The 22,532-nt window shown below is 50.4% G+C and overlaps 7 protein-coding genes across 7 annotated transcripts; 6 read left to right on the top strand and 1 right to left on the bottom strand.

The window, feature by feature from the left end:
* Positions 1 to 924: 924 nt before the first annotated feature.
* Positions 925 to 2,623, top strand: M431DRAFT_490769 (hypothetical protein; the record flags this gene model as incomplete). Its single annotated transcript, XM_024916835.1, has 2 exons — positions 925 to 1,042; positions 1,119 to 2,623. 2 exons carry the CDS (start codon positions 925 to 927, stop codon positions 2,621 to 2,623), a joined length of 1,623 nt encoding a protein of 540 aa, XP_024778828.1.
* Positions 2,624 to 4,199: 1,576 nt separating this feature from the next.
* Positions 4,200 to 5,410, top strand: M431DRAFT_75778 (hypothetical protein; the record flags this gene model as incomplete). The annotated part of the gene is made up of 3 exons (XM_024922388.1): positions 4,200 to 4,477; positions 4,566 to 4,689; positions 4,754 to 5,410. The coding sequence occupies 3 exons, from the start codon at positions 4,200 to 4,202 to the stop codon at positions 5,408 to 5,410; spliced, it is 1,059 nt and encodes a 352-aa protein (XP_024778827.1).
* Positions 5,411 to 5,691: 281 nt separating this feature from the next.
* M431DRAFT_478263 (hypothetical protein) lies at positions 5,692 to 8,344 on the bottom strand (the record flags this gene model as incomplete). The annotated part of the gene is made up of 6 exons (XM_024915656.1): positions 5,692 to 7,104; positions 7,300 to 7,345; positions 7,395 to 7,484; positions 7,532 to 7,792; positions 7,932 to 8,013; positions 8,170 to 8,344. 6 exons carry the CDS (start codon positions 8,342 to 8,344, stop codon positions 5,692 to 5,694), a joined length of 2,067 nt encoding a protein of 688 aa, XP_024778826.1.
* Positions 8,345 to 11,484: 3,140 nt separating this feature from the next.
* M431DRAFT_504107 (hypothetical protein) lies at positions 11,485 to 12,356 on the top strand. Its single transcript, XM_024918412.1, has one exon. It carries the CDS (start codon positions 11,799 to 11,801, stop codon positions 11,958 to 11,960), a length of 162 nt encoding a protein of 53 aa, XP_024778825.1. The 5' UTR covers positions 11,485 to 11,798; the 3' UTR covers positions 11,961 to 12,356.
* M431DRAFT_504105 (hypothetical protein) lies at positions 12,058 to 14,087 on the top strand. Its single transcript, XM_024918411.1, has one exon. It carries the CDS (start codon positions 12,344 to 12,346, stop codon positions 13,928 to 13,930), a length of 1,587 nt encoding a protein of 528 aa, XP_024778824.1. The 5' UTR covers positions 12,058 to 12,343; the 3' UTR covers positions 13,931 to 14,087.
* An 856-nt stretch (positions 14,088 to 14,943) lies between these two features.
* Positions 14,944 to 19,330, top strand: M431DRAFT_504102 (hypothetical protein). The gene has a single exon (XM_024918410.1). The coding sequence runs from the start codon at positions 15,302 to 15,304 to the stop codon at positions 19,151 to 19,153; it is 3,852 nt and encodes a 1,283-aa protein (XP_024778823.1). The 5' UTR covers positions 14,944 to 15,301; the 3' UTR covers positions 19,154 to 19,330.
* A 980-nt stretch (positions 19,331 to 20,310) lies between these two features.
* M431DRAFT_544402 (hypothetical protein) lies at positions 20,311 to 22,512 on the top strand (the record flags this gene model as incomplete). The annotated part of the gene is made up of 3 exons (XM_024921162.1): positions 20,311 to 21,171; positions 21,378 to 22,019; positions 22,084 to 22,512. Exons 1-3 carry the CDS (start codon positions 20,569 to 20,571, stop codon positions 22,510 to 22,512), a joined length of 1,674 nt encoding a protein of 557 aa, XP_024778822.1. The 5' UTR covers positions 20,311 to 20,568.
* Positions 22,513 to 22,532: the final 20 nt, after the last annotated feature.

The following is a 22,532-nucleotide window of genomic DNA, read 5'->3' as shown; positions in this document are numbered from 1 at the left end:
TTAGCGCACTGCACTACAACCGAAGAGGGGACTTCGCAAGGCAATCTTGATTTGTCTATTGGATGTCGGGTTGATTCAATGAGGAGAAGGCGTGGGACGTCGAACAAGCGTACGGGAAACATGTTCGCCCCCGCGTATCACAAAGTGTGGGGAGAGAGGGAGGGCATGTATGTACATAACGGCAGAAATAACTGCAGATACTCGTACTGTAGATATGCAGGGATAACGATACAGAAATACCCGGTGACGGAGAGATCGTCATGTGTCCTACACGGTCGTCTCGCCGCTATGAGTGCCGTCGGAAACAGCTATTGCACAATTGCCGGGATTAACGGGTCGTATCTCGGGTTATGTTGATTCCCGTTTTATCCACGTACCCCCACAGTTGTTTAGATAGCACGACAAATTCACGGAAGAGCTGAAAAGATCCGGTTTGCGCTACTCCGATTCGAGAATACCGGCGAGGCTGGCTGTTGAGAGCTCAAACAAGGGAGAGCATCTCGAGGGATCTGCTCTCGTGCAATACTTAGCCCTACGATCATGGTAGTGTATATGAATTAAAGTCTTGTACCTGCATAGACAGGGAGTGCATCACTCCCGAAGGTAACCCTAGACGAAGCTACCTATGTGTGAATATGTAATCAACTTCGAGTCCAGACCAGAAGGCGACTCTTGATTCCTCAACCTGAGGCAAATTCAGCTTGTTATGACTCAATTTTATGAAAATTGGCATACACGTATAAAAGAAATGCCAGGTGACGCCACGTCAGCATCACCCTGACGCGATAGTTTAAAAACCAATTCTAGTTTTCCAGTCTTCTTCATGTACCTGGTTCTATAATTGTCAATTGCTTTATCGTAACTTGGCGGTTGCGATTGCTTGTTCCGAAGTTCAAAATAGTTGCTAGTGCCTCTATGCGACACATGCCGAACCCACGCGTATTCACATGCTCGCTATGCCGGGCCAAGCCCGGTAGAGGCCAGAAACGTCTTCCCCAAATCATCAATGGCTGTTATAGCAGCTTATCAAAGTCGAATAAAGGTGGCTCACTCCCAGGGGGGATAGCTCTAGTTCTTCGAGAACTTCATAATCTTTACTAACGCTGGTTTCATCGCAGACGCTAGGAGGCAGCGGGTTGTGATATTGGGCTCCGGATGGGCAGGATATACCTTTTCTCGCACCCTCGACCCGTCCAAGTACGAGCGGATTGTCATCTCACCTCGTAGTTACTTTGTCTTCACGCCGCTGCTGGCTTCGACATCAGTTGGTACCCTGGAATTCCGAGCCGTCCTTGAACCTGTCCGCCGTCTACCAGGAGGCGTACGCTTCCATCAAGGATGGGCCGACGAGGTGGACTTTTCTCGCAAAGTTGTTCGTGTCGAGGCTAATGCTGTTGACCCTCTTCCGGATGCTATGCCACCCTCGACATCACCAAATCCAAGCCAGCCGCTTCGAGGGGAGTTATTCGACGTCGAATACGACAAGCTCGTCATTGCAGTCGGCGCCTATAGTCAGACTTTTGGTATCCAAGGCGTTCGAGAACACGCACACTTCCTGCGCGATGTAGGTGATGCGCGACGCATCCGGCTTCGGGTGCTCTCTCTCTTCGAGCAATGCTCGTATCCGTCTCGTCTGGACAACAAAGACGGCAGTGGAGCGACGAACCCGCTCTCTGAGGAAGACAAACGATCCCTACTTCACTTCGTCATCGTGGGTGGCGGCCCAACAGGAATTGAGTTCGCTGCAGAGCTACACGACCTGATACATGAGGACCTGAAAGCTATGTATCCAGAGCTGATACCGCTAGTGCGTATCACTGTTTATGATATCGCGCCTAAAGTGCTACCCATGTTCGATCAAGCGCTGGCAAACTATGCCATGGAACATTTTGCACGACAGGGAATCCAAGTCCGGACAGAGCACCATCTCGAGCGTGTAAGAGTCGCTGACGGAGATCTTGGACGAGCACACGGCGGTCTCAGCATCAAGATCAAAGAGTATGGCGACGAAGAGGTCAACGCCGGATTAGTGGTCTGGAGTACCGGGTTGATGCAGAACCCATTTGTCGAGCAGGTGGTGGGAAAAGAGTTTGCCATCCACGACGGCTCTGAGTCGGGGCAAGGCAAAGCCGAGCAACACCGTCTCCTCAAGGATCAAAAGACGGGCGGCATCGTCACAGACCGTTATCTTCGTGCTCGTATAACCAATGACCACGATAGTTCCATTAAAACAGCAGATGCCGTCCTACCGGATGTCTTTGTAATTGGCGATTGCGCCGTGATGGACAATGACCGGTCACTGCCCAAAACAGCACAAGTAGCCTCTCAGCAAGCAGGACATCTCGCAAAGCAACTCAACAAAAGCATCCAAACTTCTCCGACCCCTACCGACGTCAGCAACACTTGGAAACCCTTCAAGTTCCGCAACTGGGGCACGTTGACGTACCTCGGCGGGTGGAAGGCGATACACCAGAGCTCTGCCGACGAGCTACGCGGATGGGTTGCCTGGATTGTATGGCGAGGAGCCTATCTGACGAGAAGCATGAGTGTGCGGAATAAGCTGATGGTGCCTGTGTACTGGTTCGTGTCTTGGGTGTTTGGGCGAGACATTTCACGATTTTGATGGTGAGCACATGGATGGGCATGCGTGCTTATTGTACGCCATTTTTTTGCTCCAAAACACATATGTACATATGCTGTTTCCATGGAGCCTGTAACTGTATATGGTCACAAATCAACTGCCGATGCCATACGGGCATCCCACAAACTAACCAATATCAGCCGCGTACGCTGTCATGTTTATACGGCGAATCCAGACCCTTGAAGATGCAGTAAAGGAACAATTGCACTCTAGCCGAGCTAGTGGGGCTACAGTACAGTTTTTTCGTCCATGAATCGCGCACTTCAAGGGCCATGATCTCTTTCGCCCTTCTTGAGTCTCGATACTCATTTTTTGTGTATATTAGCAATAGAACAACTTCCCTCTTCATAGATAGACGTCTGCTTATGTAAAAGTCTCAATTCATTCAGCCCAATGGCGCACAAGCTTCTGGGTAGGGTAATAAGCGGGACTTGGCGGACCGCATTGGCCTCATCATGACGCCGAGATGACAATGCAGCAAGGAGGTGCCACATGCAGTCTCATCCAAAATACAAGTAACTATGAAATAGATGGCACTCAGATGGGAACCAGACCGATTAAATATCGACAGAGGTCGTAGGGCGATTAGCACTCCGCTTAGGTTCTTACAGCGCGGCTATATGCAGTATGACATTGATTACTGACGTTAGTATCAAGCGCTGGCCATGGGCTTCCTTGCTCCGGAAGTTAATGAAGAAGCTATCGCTCGTGCGGAGAAAACTTGAACGGAGGTTTACGGTTTATACGACAATAACAGATACTCCATACCGATAGTAAACAAATATTCGGCAACGGTATTAGTTGGCCGTAACCCCTCAATGAGTTGTGCCATTTTCAGCCGAGTTGCCGAAAGTAGGCCGCGATTTGTAAACTAACTGACCTATTGTGTTCTGACAACTTAATAATGTCTTCGACCTTGTCATTTGTCATCGTCTATTTCTGTGCACCGTCCATTATTCATCGCCGAAGAGAACTCAACCGCATTATCAACCCCAAATTTGGTCTTTAGTCTCGAGAGTCCAAGTTATCTCCGCCTGGGCGTTCCTAGCATCGGTCATACGATCTTTCAATGCATAATAGAGCTCTCGGCATTTAGTCATGTTGTTAGCGCCATCTTCTTATTGGTTGAGTCGAGTTTACCCAATTGAGACAGCGGTCCGATCAACGCCGATCAAAGGGTCTAGAGGTCCCATCATGTTGGTCGTTCTCAATGCTGCGTGTCCAGTATAGAGTTTTTGGCTTCCTAATCGTGCTAGCCCTTCGCTTCCTCGGCGCTTAGAAATGCAGACTACGTTTTATTTTTGCCCTCTAACTAACGGTGACGCAATCAACACTTGTCCAATGTTGTTTGAACAAGTAGTATTAGTGATCCACCGCAAAAGTCAGCATGCATTTCTTCAACGGGACTATCCGCACACACTACTGGATCTATAAGTACAACCGCATTGCATAACCCTTCGAGAAACAATCATCTGTCAGCACTTCCCGTCATACTCATTTTATCAATCTCTCTTCCTGCTGTATTGCATATTACATCAATCGCCTTACTCATCTCGCAATGGCTCTTCCTCAGACTGCTAGGGCTGTGGTGAAACAAGACACTGGCGTCGCCGTTATCGACGAGGTGCCGCTTCCCAAGCTTCGAGACGGCCATGTGCTAGTCAAAACAAAGGCCGTTGCCATCAATCCCACGGACTGGAAGTACATCGACACCGATGACTCCAAGACTAACGGTGTAAGGACTGGATGCGACTATTCGGGCGAAGTTGTGGCTGTTGGTGCCGGAGTTACCAACTTCAAGGTTGGCGATCGCATTGCTGGATTTGTTCCCGGAGCGTAAGCTTTTTTCCAACATTCAATTCTTCCCATGTTGGGAAGCTCTTTTTTCTTCAATGGTCTGGATTACCTAACGCTCTACTCTCAGGAACATTCTTGAAAAGGAAGATGGTGCCTTTGGCGAGTATGTCATCGCCCAGGCAGATGTCCAATTTCACAACCCTTTGAGCGATGAGGAGGGAGCGTCCCTTGGAGTATCAATCTTCACAGTCGTAAGTTAAGACATGGTGACACGACTTGTCATCACACGTTGCTAATGTCTTCCGACTTCTTTAGGGCCAAGGTCTGTTCCAGAACCTAGGCCTTCAGCTTCCATCAGATCCCGTCGCGACGCCCGAACCAATTCTCATCTACGGCGGCAGCACCGCGTCGGGTCTTCTAGGAATCCAGTTCGCCAAGCTGGCCGGATACAAAGTCATCACCACATCCAGCCCCCACAACTTCGACTACCTCAAGTCTCTGGGAGCTGACGCCGTCTTCGACTACAAATCACCCACCGTTGTCGACGACATTATCGCTGCTGCCGGCGGCGAGCTGACACACGCCTGGGACTGCATCTCTCTCGAACCCTCAGCCAAGATCTGCGCAGCGGCCATCTCAGACAAGGGCGGAAAGCTAGGCTTGCTCCTCCCCGTGGACCCGGATGTCATCAACCGCATTAACCCCAAGATCGAGTCGTCCAGCACTCTCGCCTATTCAATCACGGGACAGCCCCTCAACAGATACGGCAAAGAATTTCCCGGTAGCCAGGAAGATAACGAGTTCGCAAAGGAGTGGAGAGACTTATCTGAGCAACTCTTCAGAGAGGGCAAGGCCAAGCCGGCCAAGATTGATGTTAACCGCGGTGGCAGCGGCCTCGAGGGAGTTTTGGTGGGCTTGAACGAGTTGCGCAACGACAAGGTTAGCGGAGCGAAGCTTATTTACACAATTTAGGAAGTGTTGTCGTAGCACATTGTATGTAAGAATTTAAAAAAAAAAAAAGGGGAACAAAAACATTGTGTGCATTACTCAAGTTCCAAAGCATTCTAATGTTCGTAGTGTCCTATTGCATTCTAAGAATGCATTCATATGTAGATGCGTATCTCACAGATTCTGTATGAACATGCGCATGCGCGCATTCTAATGGTCCGCCCGGGTATCTTTTCCGTTTCCTTGTCTCCCTTTTTTTTATATATCTCAAACCCGTATCCTACACGTTCCCCTACTTGTCGTCCTTAAGCCCACTTACCCAGCAGGGCCATGATGATGATTCCGAGGTAGAGAGAGACCAGCATGAATGTCAGTCGCTTCTTATCCTGCGTGCGGTGAGGGTTGAAGAGGAAGTCGCGCGCAATCATCTCGACGAAACCGGTGTAGATGAGGATACCGGCAGAAATAGCGTCGAGGACACCAGACACGACATTGGCAGTGAAGGAACCACTGTTGTAGGTAGTTCGCACACCGAGGCCAATGGCAATAGCGATAGGGGTTGTCAAGCCGTAGGCCAGGCAGAGAGCCCAGGGCATCCATCTGAAGCGCTTGGGGAAGGGAATGACACTCAGGCGGGCGCCAATACCCAGACCCTCGAAGGCTTGGTGGAAGACGATGACAGGGTACAAGGTCTTGAACTCTTCGCCGACGACGCCGAGGTTGAGACCAATGATGACACTGTGGAAGATGACACCGAATTCGAGAATCAAGAATGCAGCGATCTGAGACTCGAAGCCCATGACGGATTCCTTAGACTCGCCATCAATGTGCTTGAGCTCTTCCACATCGAGATTATCGCTGGAAGGGAACTTATCGCTAGAAGCGTGGCTGTGCTCTTCAGGCTTCTGGTTGAGAGGAGGAATTGGGCCGTCCTGGTCAGCCGAGTGAAGTCCTTGATGTCCTTGATGACTATGAGGAACAGTAGGATCCGACGTAATTGTGCCCTCGACTTCGACATGTGCCAGCTTGTACTTCCTCTCGACGTAGTACTCGGCCAAGAAATCCAGCAGGAAGATGAGCATGGCCGAAGTCAGAGCCAGTGCAGGGGGCCAGGTGTATTCAGCCCAGCCACTAGTCAGGCCGACGCAGCTAGCCGGTCCAATCTCCTCATAGGCAGGGTCGAGGAGATGGATGAAGGCAGTAGCAATGATGACTCCGGAGCCAAAGTATCGGGCAAAGAGATAGACATAGAGAGGGATTCGTAGACGTCGGACACGAGTGGCCAGGACGGGGAACAGGGTGGCTGCCGACGAAATGACAAGGATGACGAATAGAGCCGAAACACGTGCACCAAGCTGTCCATTGTAGTCGTTGTCGCCAGCATTGAGAAAGCAGATGATGTCTCTAATGTCTCCATCTTCAGCAACAATAGCTGTGAGGTTGACAGAGTCAGGATTGAAATCTGCGTCCGCCATGATGCTGGTTGCTAGCATTTGAAGTGCTAAACCAATATGGTGAGTCTTGAAAGATTCTTGACAAGGAGAGTGAGAGAACAGGGGAGGAAAGATGGTGGGATGCAAGAGTATTTGAAGGCAGCCACAATGTGAACCACCCAACACGTTCCAGCGGATCCTCATCCAGACAACGAGCGGATCAGTAGCAAGAATCAAAAATTCAACCTGAGCAGACCCTCCGAGTCCTGCATACCAGCGACGAGGCTGGCCGACAAACGGGCCTCAGCCGAAAAAGCTTCGAGTCCCCCTGTCAGATGTGGATTCCTTTGGGATTCTCCAAGACACTATTGGAGGCGCACGGATGGTTGGATGCCGAATTTTGCTTGATTCTTATGTAGCACGAGAACCATGATGGCCAGTGGTTGGCCGAACTAGGACACACCGAAGACCATCACAGACCTCCTCTTGAACGTGTTGGGCGGTAGGGAGTCGGTAGGGAGTCGGGCTAAGCAAATGCAAGGAGAATTTTGCAGTGAGAAACAAATCAAACGTACCTGAGTGAGACACTTGTCTGAGTTGTTGGATCCTTTGACTTTGGCTGTTCTATTTTGATTTTTTTCAAGACGAGTTGGCGGCTGTCTCCGCTGTTAAACTGAGACACAACGTGCAGAGATAAGAGACTTGAACACACGCGAGAGTGGGATTTTGATTGAATTCTCCACTGCAAATTGCGTGCTGTGATGCTATGATGGAAATGGAATCTCCTCTTTTTTTACCCTCTTCATTGACTTTCTTCTCTATGGTCGGCATTTGCGGCTGAGAACCTTGATGGTTACGCAAAAGTCCAAAGCTGAGGTGGTGAGAACCTTGATGGCCACATGGGGGCTGACATGAAATGCACGAATCCACCAATGAGAGGACGGGAGAATCACATCCTGTAGGTACTGCTAGGCTGAGAAGGTCAATTTTGAGGCATAAATTTAAATATTCGACATTTTGTGTGATGAGGGTTGGCCTCATGTACGCTTGGACCGCGCCGGCCCCTTAGCTGGAGGATCATCCCTTTCGATGTTTGTGTTGGTGGCACGTACCTTTTATTCTGCATGCAGCCGCTCCTCGTGGCCAAAGCGTACATGTGCTCGTACCAGATAATTATGGGTATGAGATGAAAAGCTGTGCCATGTTAATCAGAATTGTCAGATTATAAATAGGACTTCAAGGGTTTTCGGTACGCTGCAGGTCAAAGGGGCTGCTGCTGTGAGGGTATGTGCATAATCTCCAAATGCACTGCTAGGGTGACAACAGGACACACTGGCTGGTCGCACATACGTCCATGTTGGTAGTAGTACTCCGTAGTACAAATAGAAACATCACATGGGATGATAGTCTTATCATTAGTGTTGGATTTGGTTGTGGGGAGGTGTGTGATAGAGCAGACTGTCTCGATGTTGTGAACCGAATCCTTGAATTCCCTCACATGATCCTCCATTGCTTCGATAAACATTTCATTGTGTCCTCTTCAGTACTTGACTGCTTTCCCAGAGCAAAACCCTGTGAGGGCTTTTGTAGCGGTTCTAAAGCGAGGCGAGGAATATTGGTAGCTCAACTTTTATTAGACCAACACTTGTCCGGAAACTCGTCGTCACATTTCTCCTGGCGTATGTTCAAAAAGATTTTTCAGATAATCTGTCAGATACCGTTGATGATGTAAGTAGCACGCTTGGTTACGCGGACTGAAGTTTTATTCCGGATCCCTCGTGTCAGCTAACGGCCCCTGCTCATTTGGCTATGCAAAGGTTAGCAACGTCGGCCATATTACCGCCCAGATTGGATCTATTCTCAAAACAATGGGATGTTAGTAAGACCATGCTTGTAATAAAATGACCTTTATCATCCCTTACTATGCCAAACCTCATATCTTTGGATTGGTTGGTGCATCTGTTGTTGCAGGGTATCCCTGACCGATCTGTCTGTGGATCTCGTAGATTGTGATATATAGGAAGTCCGGCCCCCGACGTTTTGATAGATAACTGAGACCTTTCACCAATACAATATTACGCCCAACTACACATCGCAACGACATCTTCCTTTCTCAGCTAAGTCTGGTTTAGAGACAGGCTTAACATCATGCCTTCAAGTTAACACTACCGCATTAACCTATACTGTTGCTTCTCAAATCTTGGTACACCATTCTTTGCAAATTGCCGCCATTTTCATTGCTTTGCTTCACGTAGCACATGATGACAAATGAAGCTCAAATCATGCCATAAAGGGCGTCATTGACACTTGCTTATAATCACATCTCTCACGCTTTTCATCCCTTATATCATGCCTATAATCAGATACTTGATGATGGTGATCCCGTAATAATGGCCCAAAGCAAACATTTAACCTTTCTTTCATCGTCACATTGTCTTTTTAAAAGATGAACCCTTTCTTCGGACCATCGGCCACCAATAGTCAGCTCGTGGGTCTCAACCCCAGGTTTGCGGAAGCCACCCGCTCGATCCACCACATGACGCCATTCCCGGATCCAGCCAATACTGTCTACGTCGCGCTAACTCACGCCCATCGGCTAATTGCCATCACCAGGGTCAGAGCAAAGGGCGTCATTATCATGAGGTTAAAACAACTTCATTCCAATTCTAAACAGCTTGTTGTTTTACTAGATATCAACTGCATGAGAAGATGAGCAGCGAAAGGCAACGTTCTATCGGTACTTTTTTTGACATGTTGTCCCATAGCCACTATCCCAAGTCTCGACATACCCTGTGACTGCATCGAGAGGTATGTCTTCCGAAGGGCGTAAAGCTAAGTGCTTCAACTGTCACGGCGCGTGGTATTCTCTATTGTTTTTCTTTCTTCAAGATCTGGCTCACGAGAACTTCCCGATACCCTCATATGATACGCTTAACACTTATGGGGCCATCTGAGAAAACGAAGGTATATGCCAAGTCTATCAAACCTCGAATACGAGACATTGTAAGCTTTACTTACCGTAATACACAAAGACGGTGAACAAACCTCTCCAATGAAAATGATGAAACGCATTGCAAATATTGAAATAGTTCCACTCTTCAGCGCTCGGTCCAAGGCATGTTTCCTGGGACCACTTCATTCTGGATCGTCCTGAGGGCCAGGCCAGCACCATCAACTCAGTTTGCCCGTCCGTTGAATTCCAACGCACGGATAAAGCTTCCATTTTGATCAAGTTTACAAGGGCCTTGAGCACTGGCCATCAACACATGTCATCTAGGTCAATCCAAGCTGCGATACCTCGGCATTCCCATCGGTCGATAGATTACATATCTCAAAAGCTTAGAAGGCTCAGAGGGAAAGTTTGTGAAATAGTGCTTTATCTGCTGTGACCATCACGTAACTACATGTAATCGCAACCAAATAGTCACGACTAGACATTGGAAACGCATAGACCAACCACTTCCTCCACCGTCTTACACGAATCATGACTCAGTAGAGACTCTGTGTGTGAGTACAGACAGTGCACACCGACTACGGAGGGCGTTGCAATGCCATCTAGCGTCCGTCTCCACACCCGACTTCTCGAGTGTCAGCTCATCGCTTCCAGCGGCCCAAATGGAACTTCCGAATGTAAGATTGCATTAACCTCCGATTCGGGCCTGTAAACAGCCCAATCAGCCCACCCAAGGGCCGGCTTTCCTCGGTGCTGCCAGTTCCAATGATATGCATACGGAGTACTGTAAGACACCAGCAAAAAAGTGGCAAGCCCAAAAAGAGGTGGTGCCTCACGAGGTCAGTCAGCACCTAATACCACATTAGAAACCGAACATCCTCGCCCGGTGTCCATTTCTCTTGGTAACAATATCCACAAGCCGATGCATCTCAGCCCCGGGATGAGCGCAATGTGGAGAGGAAGCACATGTATATCCTTGATGCGTGCTCGATCACCGGTTGCAGACCTGGGGAAAGGGAAGGACTGCCCATGGGGAGACGAGTTCAGTACGTAATAGTTGCGCCGGATAGAGGGCGTATCAGCTATCGCGTTTCGTTATTTGGTCGACAGGCGGGAGCGGAGTGGACCTGGTGTGTGGAGTTGCGACCTGATTCATACGGATGGCCATTTGATGCTCTCTGTTCGTATGGTATGTCCAGTCTTACTATTCCTCTACTACGACTACGACTATGACCCGGCTAGTGTCTGATATCACGTCCGTAGTGCTACACCAGTCAGTCGTAATCACGTCGTAGCGTAAACCAAGTAGCCAGGATGTTTTGTCCCTCTGGCCAAGTTTGCCATGCGTATCACCTGTTATTAATGAACACATGTATCCCCCATGGCTTGCGTCGGCGCAGAAACACAGAATGGAGCAACACCCCCGTCGACTCAGCGTCACATCGCCCGCAGTCGGAGCCTCAATGCTTGCTAGCCGCTGCAAGAAGGAGAAAAAACAGTCTTGATTATCGTTACCTACGGAGTCATATGGAGTATACGGAGTAGCCAAGTGTTAGCCAAGTGTTAGCCATACGGGTAGCCGTCCCTCGTATGTACGGTGTCCTCCGGCGGGCGTCCGCATCGAGGAACAAGATTAGTTCCATCAAACCACCAAAGACGCCGAGATCTCTCCCGTTGTCCCGCCTCTTGGTTTTTTTTTTTTTCTCCCCTAGCGAGTGGTGGCTAATAAGCAAGAAACCAAGGAAGATGGAAAGAAAAAATTTCCCATTCGCCTCCCAAGAAATCTTGCCCCGATTTTACGCTTCGTCGCGGCCAGCGATTGGACCTGGGTCGCATTTCCGCGGCAATGCCGACCGAGATGCGCGTCTTTTCGCAGCCACAAAGTGAAGGCCAAGCGCTAGAGAAAGCCGCTAGAAGGATGCACAGAAAGTCGTAGCTCGCTCAGGGATTCAGCTTCTGCGCCCTTTGGATTACACCTCCTTTGTTAGGCTCGTCGGATGTTTTGATGAGACGAGGCAGCTCGAGGATGGACGGCGTCGAGGCCGGATATGGCGATTTGCCTCAACCTTTGGGGGGGTCAAAGAGCGCCTTGGAAATGACGCAGTTCAAAGGCCCTTTTAATTCTACACTCAGTCAGGTTGTTTTCCCTCTGGCTATCACGGCGTTACCTGTGCCGAGACTGGTTTAGCCCCATCAAACTCTTCATCAGTTGATGGGTCTTATATGGGGCAAAAGTGAGGGTCTCGCCAGAATGATAAGCTGGACGGCGGTAGTGTAGTGTAGCAGTAGTAACGTTGATGTGTCGAGTTTGGAAACGCCAAATACGACCTTCTAAGACAATAAAGTTCAGCCTGCCCGACCTTGTTTTCACTCCCCCTTGTCTGCTGTCTGCTTCCCTTGTGTGGTGTTGTGATATATACAAGCGGGTGTGGCTCTTCCTGTGTCCCCTTCGCCTTCGCTCTTGTTCCCGCCATACCTCTCTGATCGATCTTCAGTGCTCCGCCTCTGACTCAATTCCCATCTTTTTTTTGCTCCCTTCCGGCTTCTGGAGCAAAGAAAAGAAACGAAAAGATGGCCGCTGGCGATGCGACCGCGACTACTTCTCCCGTGGGCCCGCTCATGACCGACGAGAAATACATCCAGGGCATCAACGACAAAAGCTCAGGCGATGTTCCGGGCACCGACCTCGCGACGGGCCAGTCCGATGAGGGCCTGAAGCGTGAGCTGCACTCTCGCCACCTGCAGTTCATCGCTATTGGTGCTGCTCTTGGAACTGGTCTGTTCCTGGGTATTGGCGGTGCCCTGTCCAAGGCTGGACCTGGTTCTCTCTTCATCTCCTTCTTGTTCCTCGGATCAGTCGTGTACTCCATCATGGTCGCGCTGGGAGAGATGGCGTCATACATCCCCGTCACGGGTGCCTTTACCGTGTATGCTTCGCGCTTCATGGATCCTACTCTTGGTTTTGCCATGGGTTGGATCTATTGGTTCAGTTGGGTCATCACCATCGGCCTCGAACTGACTGCCAGTGGTCTCATCATCCAGTACTGGACCGAGTCCGTCAGCATTGGTGTCTGGATCGCCATTTTCTGGGTTGTCTTTACCGCCGCCCAGTTCCTGCCAACGTTTGTCTTTGGAGAGATGGAGGCATACCTGTCTAGCATCAAGGTCATTACCATTATCGGCTTCGTCATCTTTGGCATCTGCGTCAACGCCGGTGTTGGTGACCAGGGCTACATTGGCTTCAAGTACTGGAGAGAGCCCGGTGCGTTTGCTCCGTACTTGGTCGATGGCAAGATTGGCCAGTTTGTCGGATTCTGGACGGTGCTCGTCACGGCCGGCTTCAGTTTCCAGGGCACGGAGCTGGTCGTCATTGGAGCCGGTGAGACGGCTGACCCGCGCAAGGCCATCCCCACGGCCATCCGCTGGACCTTTTGGGCCGTCTTCCTGCTCTTCAACTGCACCGTCTTCTTCGTCGGCATCAACGTGCCCTATGACAACCCCGACCTCCAAAACGGATCGACCAACGCCTCTGCCTCGCCTCTCGTCATTGTTGCCAAACTCGCCGGCATCCAGGCGCTCCCTTCCATCATCAACGCCGTTCTGCTGACTGCCGTCTTGTCTGCTGCCAACTCTGACATCTACTCCAGCAGCCGTATCTTGGTCGCCATGGCTGGAGAGGGCCACGCGCCCGCCTTCTTCAAGCGCGTCAACAAGTATGGAACCCCTTACTACGCTGTTGCGGCCTGCTCTGCTTTTGGTCTGCTGGCCTTCCTCAACCTGTCCAACAACGGAACGACCGTGTTCAACTGGCTGCTGAACATCACGGCCGTTGCCGGCTTCATCAGCTGGGCGCTCATCAACCTGTGCCACATCCGCTTCATGAATGTGCTCAAGTACCAAAACATCCCCCGTGACGAGCTCCCGTACAAGGCTCCTTTCCAGCCTTACCTTTCATGGTTTGGCTTCTTCTTCAACGTCCTGATCCTGTTCACCAACGGCTTCACCGTCTTCATCGACTGGGACACTAGCTCCTTCTTTGCGGCCTACGTCAGTCTCATCCTCTTCATTGTTCTCTATGTCGGACACAAGATTGTCTACAGGACCAAGTGGATACCAGTGTCCGAGGTGGACATTTCCAAGGGCCGATCTGATGCGTAAGCTGATGATGATGATGGAAGAGGAGTTGGTTGGGTCGTTCGGAGTAAACTATGCGTGTGTGAAAATAAGCGGTTAATTGTTGTATTTTTATTTATTTTGTCTTGTACGAGTGTCATGATCTAGTCTAGGTAGTAATTGATACCCCATTTTCTGCAACGTCATGTCATCTTGGTATTGTGAAGCTGTGGACGATGCGCAAATGAATCGAGTCTTTTGACTGACCTGACTTCAACTCTCATGTATGAATTGTATGCATGTGTTGAAGACGCACATATGGACGTGGCTCATCTTCATCACACTGGCTAAACGTTTGATGGGATTGAATCGCAGAAACAGAAAAATGCGAGATTAAATATGCCAAGCTTCCAATCAGTCTCTTGCGGAATATTAATGCTTCATGCTTCCCCACGCTTGCCCGCAATCACATGTCAGAGCCTTTCGCGTTCGTATTGTGTTTTGTTGGGCAATCAAACAAAGTGTTGAAAGGACACAGAGCTAAACTCAAGACGGTATACCCCACGCTTTGACCCAGATGTAACATCTCACAAGTGCTTCACATTTTCATGTCGTTCAAATAAGGAGAAGAGCGGCAGATGATAAGGCTTTGAATAAGCATGGCTGCTTAGAACAGCACACAGCAAAACTCTCAATAAAAGTTCACTAAGCATGATATTACCTACCCGTCATTCTACAGCCACTGATAAGAAAAACGTGAGAAAAGAAGACAACCTCTAGAAAAGCAAAAGGCACGCGACCCCGAGCCGTCTGTGGATTCACGCAGCTAAACTTGATGTGGAACAACAACTCCAGGCATTTTTCACATGTCAGACCAATCACAGCATCGCATCCAGAGATCGCCAGCTCGATAAGGCCCCACGACAAGAGATTTAGCTTGTGGAATTGACCAGCTGTTGAGTGAATACAGCCTATTGAACAAGGTCAGCACAGTTTGCCGGCTATAGCCTCAGTCCCTTTTGTTTCTTTCTGCTTTTTGGCTTTTTTCCTCGCACCGCAGACGTTGCACCGCCTCTCCCTCGCCTATCACAGTTTCATTGCATACTGCAAGCTAATCTTTCAAGGTCGAGACCGGAGAAAACTCGCCACGCTAGGGACATTCAAGTGGGCCAAAAGACTGAAATCCCACCTCCAGCATTGAAACCCCCAATTGCGCCCAATTTGGCCTGCTGGGCGGCAACACATACGCGAATTGAAGGGCCAATTGATACTTAAGAAGCGTTTCATGATATTTTGAGCATACAGACGGAAAGACTTTTGGCTGTTCATTTCTCAGACCACCGTTTGGACTCTGTGTCAACACTTGTGAAGCATTGGCGCCGTTTCTCTTCATCAGCCTTTCGCCAAACTTCCAAGATGAGCATCATTGACACAACGAAGGATCTGGCGGCCTTGTTCGAGCAACAGGCTCAAGCTACGCCAGATGCCATCGCCCTGGAGGACGAGAGCCGGACTCTCACCTATGCGGAACTCGATAGCCTGACCTGGTCTTTGGCTGATCGCCTGCGCCAGTATGGAGTTGGCCGTGATGATCTAGTTGGCGTGTTGATGGGACGAAGCGCAGACAATGTCATTGCGTCTCTTGCTGCTCTCCGAGCTGGAGGAGCCTTTCTCGTGCTGGAGTTGGCCTATCCCACGGGCCTCCTCAACGATGTCATCGACGATGCTAAGCCAACTGTCATCATAACACAAAAGGCTCATGCTGCCAGCATCAAGCCTGGTGTTGCTACAATTATCATCGACCAACCTGAGCCAACCACCAACGGACATGCCGCCCCTGTCGTGGTCGAGACGAGGGAGCCTCTGCCTGCAAGTGACGACTTGGATCGCCTGGCCTTTGTGTCGTACTCATCAGGAACCACTGGCAAGCCCAAGGGAATTGCAAACCCTCACAGAGCTCCTGTTCTCAGCTACGACTTGAGATTCCGCACAAGTGATCTCCAACCAGGAGACCGTGTTGCATGCAACGTGTTCTTCGTCTGGGAAATGCTGCGCCCCTTGATCCGAGGTGCCACAACAGTTGCCGTTCCCGACAACGCAAGCTACGACCCCATCGGCCTCGTCGAGTTTCTTGCTGCCAGACGTATCACAGACACCCTCATGACCCCCACCCTGCTGACCACCGTCCTCTCACGACATCCAAACCTTGGTGAGAAGCTTCCTGAGCTGAGGTCATTGTGGCTGAACGGCGAGGTGGTCACGACAGATCTCGTTCGTCGAGCCTGCAACGCTCTCCCCAACACTCGCCTCCTCAACGTCTACAGCGCCAGCGAGACACACGAAATAGCCGTGGGCGACATCAAGACATTTGTCGACTACGAATCTCGCGTCTGTCCCGTCGGACCGCCTGTAGACCCTGAGCACATTTACATCTTGGACGAGGCTGGAAACAGGTTGGACGCAGGTGTCAGCGGCGAGCTCTTTGTTGGTGGCGATTTGTTAGCTAGAGAGTACCTCAACCTCCCAGAAACCACTGCCATTGCTTTCCAGATGGATCCGTTTGAGAAGAAAGAGGGTGCTCGGATGTACCGCACGGGAGACATGGCGCGGATGCTTCCATCTGGCCTCCTTGAGATCACCGGCCGAGTGGGTGGCATGATCAAGACCCGCGGCTACACCGTTCAGCCAGGAGCCGTCGAGACTACCATTGTGAAGCACCTAGCCGTACGAGATTGTGCCGTCGTCGCCCATGGAGAAGGCCTGCAGAAACAGCTCGTGGCTTACATCGTCCCGGACACTGAACAGAATCCAGGCCGGACGATTGTTGTCATTGACGAGGCCGGCCACAGCCCAGTTGCTCGACGAGCGCTCTCAGCCCATCTTGCACATTACATGATTCCCCCTCTGTGGGTTGAGCTTAAGGAGCTGCCTACGCATGCCGTCTCTGGCAAGACCAATCTCAAAGCTCTGCCACCTCCTCCTAGGCCGAAAACTCCCGTACAAACAGCAAAGACGGAGAGAAACGTCACTATCAAGATGGATACGATTATTAAGATATGGGCTGCGGCTCTCAATCTCCCTATCTCAAGCATCACGCCCAAGCACGACTTCTTCGATCTGGGCGGCCACTCTCTGATTCTGGCAGACCTTGCCAGCAGACTCACCAAAGCATTTGGGTTCCCCGTTCCCTTGGGTCCGTTGGCAGGTACTCCCACTCTAGAGGGACACCTAGAAGCTGTCAAAGCTGCTCGCGATGGCCACACCGAAGAAGTTCAAGCAGAACTACCAGCTGTCCTTCGAGCTGACGCTGTGCTTCCAGAGGATATTCAAGCTATTCCAGGCACGCAAATGCAGCGCCTCAGTGACGCTGAAACAATCCTCCTCACTGGATCTACCGGTTACCTTGGAGCATTCCTTCTCAAATATCTCATTGAACACACCTCGGCAACTATCCTGTGCATGGTGCGATTCACAGAGCCCAACGAAGACTGCCGTCCAGCCGGCACAGCACGAATCCGCAAGAACCTCATCGACCTAGGCATCTGGAGCGACTCCATGCTAGACCGTATGGAGATTGTCCCAGGAAACCTGGCTAGAAGCCGTCTTGGTCTGTCACCAGAGGCCTTTGAAGAGCTCGCAGCTCGTCCTCAAGTGATTGTCCACGCTGCAGCCACTGTCAACTTGGTCTACCCTTATGCCGCTCTGAGGACTGCCAACGTGGGTGGCACGAGGGAGATTCTTCGCCTTGCCGCGCGTGGCGGTGCTACTCTTCACCACATTTCGACTAACGGCGTGCTGCCACCATCAATCGAGGGCTGGTCCGAGGATGCCATGATTGACTTTGATGACGTGCCCACCAAGCTTCAAGACGGCTACGGTCAGACTAAATGGGTTGCAGAGAAGCTCGTGATGGAAGCCAGCAAGAGAGGCATCCCGGTCAAGATCTACCGGCCTGGAACCATCAGCGGCCACAGTGTCACCGGTGCTGCCAACACTTATGATCTCCTCAATGCCCTCTTTATCGAATCACTTCAGCTTGGCCAAGCCCCAGATGTCGCCAACTGGGTCGTTGAAATGACTCCCGTCGACTTTGTGAGCAATGCCATCATCACATTAGCCGATCACACGCAAGGAGATCAACTCGTGTATCATCTTGGTGATCCCAGCCCGATCAAAGCCGCAAATCTCTTCGATTCACTCGCTGAACTAGGTTACGAAACGGGTCGCCTCCCATGGGACGAATGGGTAGAACTCTGGAACGAGAAGCGAGGGTCTCGCGGAGGAGACGAGCCCTTCACTGTTGATATTCTACGCGGAGGAATGCCCACCGCCGATTCACTGCAAGGCGCCATTGTTCTCAAGGACGGTGCTACGCAACCTACACTAGACTTGTACGGAATCGAGCGGATTAAGATCAACGCGGCCCTTCTCGAGACGTATACACGGCACTTTTACGCCAGGGGCTGGCTTCCCAAGCCTCCTCGTCGACTCAAAACCAACGGAGCAGTCTCTAACATCAAAAAGGGGCGTCTCGCCGGCAAGGTTGCCATCGTCACAGGTGCCTCTTCAGGTATCGGGGCCGCAGTCGCCGCTGGTCTAGCTATGGAGGGTGCATCAGTAGCTCTTGCAGCGCGACGCACCGAAGCCCTCGAGAGTATCAAGGCCAAGATCCTCAGCAACAGCCGCGGTAAAGTCCTGATCCACAAGACGGACGTTGCAAAGAAAGACCAAGTCGATGCCCTCGTCCGTGAAACCACGGAGAAGCTCGGCCCCGTCGACATCATCGTGTGCTGCGCCGGCGTCATGTACTACACCATGATGGCCAACGTCCAGACGGATCAATGGGAGCGCACTGTCGACGTCAACTGCAAGGGCATCCTGAACTGCCTCGCCGCCACGGTACCCGGCATGCTGGAGAGAAAGGTCGGCCACGTCGTCGCCATTTCTTCAGATGCAGGCCGCAAGGTGTTCCCCGGACTCGGCGTGTACTCGGCCAGCAAGTTCTTCGTCGAAGCTACGCTGCAAGCTCTGCGCGTCGAGACGGCCGGGTCTGGTCTCCGCGTGACTTCGATCCAGCCCGGTAACACTGCCACGGATCTTCTCGGCATGTCGACTGATGCCGAGGCTGTCAAGAAGTACGGCGAGCCGTCGGGGGCAAAGATTCTTGATCCGGAGGATGTGGCGCGGTCGATTGTGTATGCTGTGTGCCAGCCGGAGCACGTTGCCGTCAATGAGATTCTAATTGAACCTCGAGATGAACCCATTTAACTTTTATAACAATACCACGATGAATAATCTCTGGCCTTAAGTGGGGGGAAACATTGGGAATGGTGGTTAAAAAGGGGAATAGGGAGATATATACACGCATCTCACGACTCACATCGTTTATATAATGGTTTATATAGTAACCTTGTAATGAATTGTTCAATACATGTTTAATCCAGCTCATTTTCTTAGCCATCTGGTTCTCAGTACAAGCCTTCGGAATATCGCTTCTAGGCAACGGATCGTCGGGGGCGAAGAAATTGCCTGCAACGTCCACGCAAGCGGCGACCCACTGCGGAGCCGAGCAGCTCCGATACTTCGGCTTCATTTTTTTTTTTTTTTTTTTGTGCATTACCTATCTATAATTTACAGGCAAAAGGCATTTTCTGCTGTACTGTTAATATTGGAAAAGAAACATTAAATAAATCCTCCATTTAACAGGTTGATCAAAGGTGAAGGAGTCTTTGTAGCTATTTCTAGTCTCCTGTCGTTGGGCGTGATGGGCATTTGGAGATCAGCATCGCTCTCCTTGGGAACCCTGACAACTGAGACTGGTACATCCATCCATCTTATCCAGAAGCCATCTGCAGTCTATAGGAAATAGTATAGCGATTCAGCCTGAAAACAAACTGCATCTTTTCCACGTAAAACATCCCTATCATCAATCTAGAACTTCCATCCATTCCGCGGCTCATCGGCACCTCGCCAAAATACCAACCCATGTCTTGTTTCAGACCAGACCGATCGTCAACGCCCATCGTCTTGGCAATTCTCATCTTCATTCAACATGCTACTAGTAATCATCCTCATTCGCTCATCCATTGCATATATAATCTTCTTTCCCAGCCTTCCAAGGCCGCTTAACCAAGATCAACAGCCACCCAATATCTCGACCTTCCACATCTCGATCCAGTTCCGTGAAAGATCACCCGCGTAGAAAACGGTCCATGAAATAGCTGAATAGCGTCTGTTGAGCTTTCTCTATACTGATAAGCCCACTACTTTTGTTCTTCAACATCTGCTATTTTTTGGTGCGTGTAAATGTCGATCATTGATGGAGCAGAGCCAGAAGTTGAAGCAAGTGGATTCAAAAAGGGGCCGTGGCCGCGTATGACGATTTGCGACTACACGGTTCCAATATTTTTAAACAAATCGATTCGCTCAATTAGATAGTCTGTATTCCAATTATAATAATTTTCTTTCTCATCCTATTTCGTTGTTAATTTCGTTGTCATTCCGTGTTTTGTCTGGCCTCACCCTTTACGCTTTCTAAAAAGCTTCGAATAATCCAACTACAGCCCTTCTTTAGCAACACTATTGCAATGAGTTCCTTTTCTGAGACCAATTGCCTATCGTTACTGTAAAAACGCCATATCGTTTCGATACTCTTTCATCTACCGGCATTCACGCCTTATACAATGCACTTTTCTTCAATTATCAGCGCAACTGCGCTTCTCTTCGCTCACTCTACTCTGGCCGACGTCCCACTCATCACCAATGCCACCGACTTTACAACACTTGCCGACACAGACAAAGGTTTTCCTAGCCAAACATTCCGCTCTTCTGACATCATTGCTCCGGTCTTTCTTGTAAACAAATGGGAGCAGGATCAAGTCGACAATGCATCCTTCATCTTCTTCGGAACAGTCTACGGGGAGAACAAAGCCGGCCCCATGATTTTCGATGCCCGTGATATGAGTCTCGTATATGCCGATCAGAAATATGAGAATACGTATACTTCAAACGTACATGTTATTAATGGCACTCGTTATTTTGCTTTTTGGGAGGGCGGCCATACCCGTGGCCACGCCAATGGAAACTGTCTCTTCTTCGATGAAAACTACAATCTCAAGTACAACGTCACTGCCCAAGGACTCAACGACGCCCGTGCCGATATGCATGAACTCAGCGTCACCCAAAGCGGAACCATCATCTTCTCAACATACTTTAATATCCCTTTCGACTGCCGCTCTGTGGGAGGTCCTGAAAATGCGCTCCTCATGGACAGCGGCTTCCAGGAAGTTGATGCAGCAACGAATGAGTTAATCTTCGACTGGCAAGCTTCAAAGTTCTTCAATATTGATAGTTCATATGCTTCATACAACGCAGATTACGGCGTTAGCGAAGATTCTGGCTTCGATTTTTTCCACATCAACTCAATCGAAAAGGCAAGCTAGATACCCATCTTCCTCAGCAAACACCCATCGCTAACAACACTCACTTTTAGACTCAAGACGGCAACTATCTCGTCTCCAGCCGCCACATGTCCATCCTCACCCTCATCCACGGCAAGGACGGCCACCCAATCTGGATCCTCGGCGGCAGACAAAACCAATTCACCGACCTCTCCAACGGCGCAGCCACAAACATCAGCTGGCAGCACGACGCCCGCATCATTCCATCATACAACATCACAGACGAGACTCACATCACCCTCTTCGACAACCATGGCGAATACAGCGGTCCTTGTCAAGGGAAATGCCAAACCCGTGCTCTCCGCATCGCCGTCAACCAAGTCCTCCGCACTGCAAGGGTAGTCAGCGAATTCTTCCATCCGGAAAACATCGACTCCGGCGCCATGGGAGGCTATCAAACTCTGGACAGTGGAAACATCATGACGGGATGGGGATACTACCCCGGCTTTGTCGAATACACCAGCGACGGCACACCGGTTATGGACTTCCAGAGAGGCGCAATCGGCGGAGAGCCATTGCCGGACATGTTTGCCTACAGAGTCAATAAAGGAGATTGGAAAGGGAACCCTTCATGGCCACCAAGTGTGGCCGCTGATGCACCGAATAACAGCACCCTCAATGCCACCGTCTACGTTTCGTGGAATGGTGCAACAGAAGTTGCCTCATGGGCTATAGTAAGCATCTCTCTTATCCTTCAAATACTGTATTCAGTCTTATACAAAATGCTAACTCCAATAGTTTGCTTCGAATGATCACAGCAGCATCAACAGCCACACAAACCTCATTGCCGAATCTCCCCGCGATGGCTTCGAAACCGCCATCTCCCTATCAAGCCAAAACACTACTCGTCGATACGTCGGTGCAGCCGCTGTGTCATCTTCCGGCGATGTCCTCGGTTCAACCATTGTCATCGATCTCCAAAACGGAGGCAAACCTGCCACTGTAGAAAGCGGTATAATCACCCTAAAGCCTCCGTCTCCATCCCCGCCACCATCATCAACATCGGGGAGTCGAAGCACAAGTACTAGCTCGGTAGGTGTCATGGGCGGATCGATATTTGGTGCTGCAGGCGTCTTTTATGCAGGAGTATATTACTGGCGAAGGAGAGCAAGGGCACGACGTGGCCATGGAGAAGAGGGTTACAGGATGGTAAACTTGAGAGATTAAGAGGATAGCTCAGGTCATGT

Source organism: Trichoderma harzianum (assembly GCF_003025095.1).
Source record: "Trichoderma harzianum CBS 226.95 unplaced genomic scaffold M431scaffold_2, whole genome shotgun sequence".
In the NCBI taxonomy this organism is placed as follows: domain Eukaryota; kingdom Fungi; phylum Ascomycota; class Sordariomycetes; order Hypocreales; family Hypocreaceae; genus Trichoderma; species Trichoderma harzianum.
The sequence above is the reverse complement of the archived record's forward strand: the minus strand, read 5'-3'. Positions and strand labels throughout refer to the sequence as shown.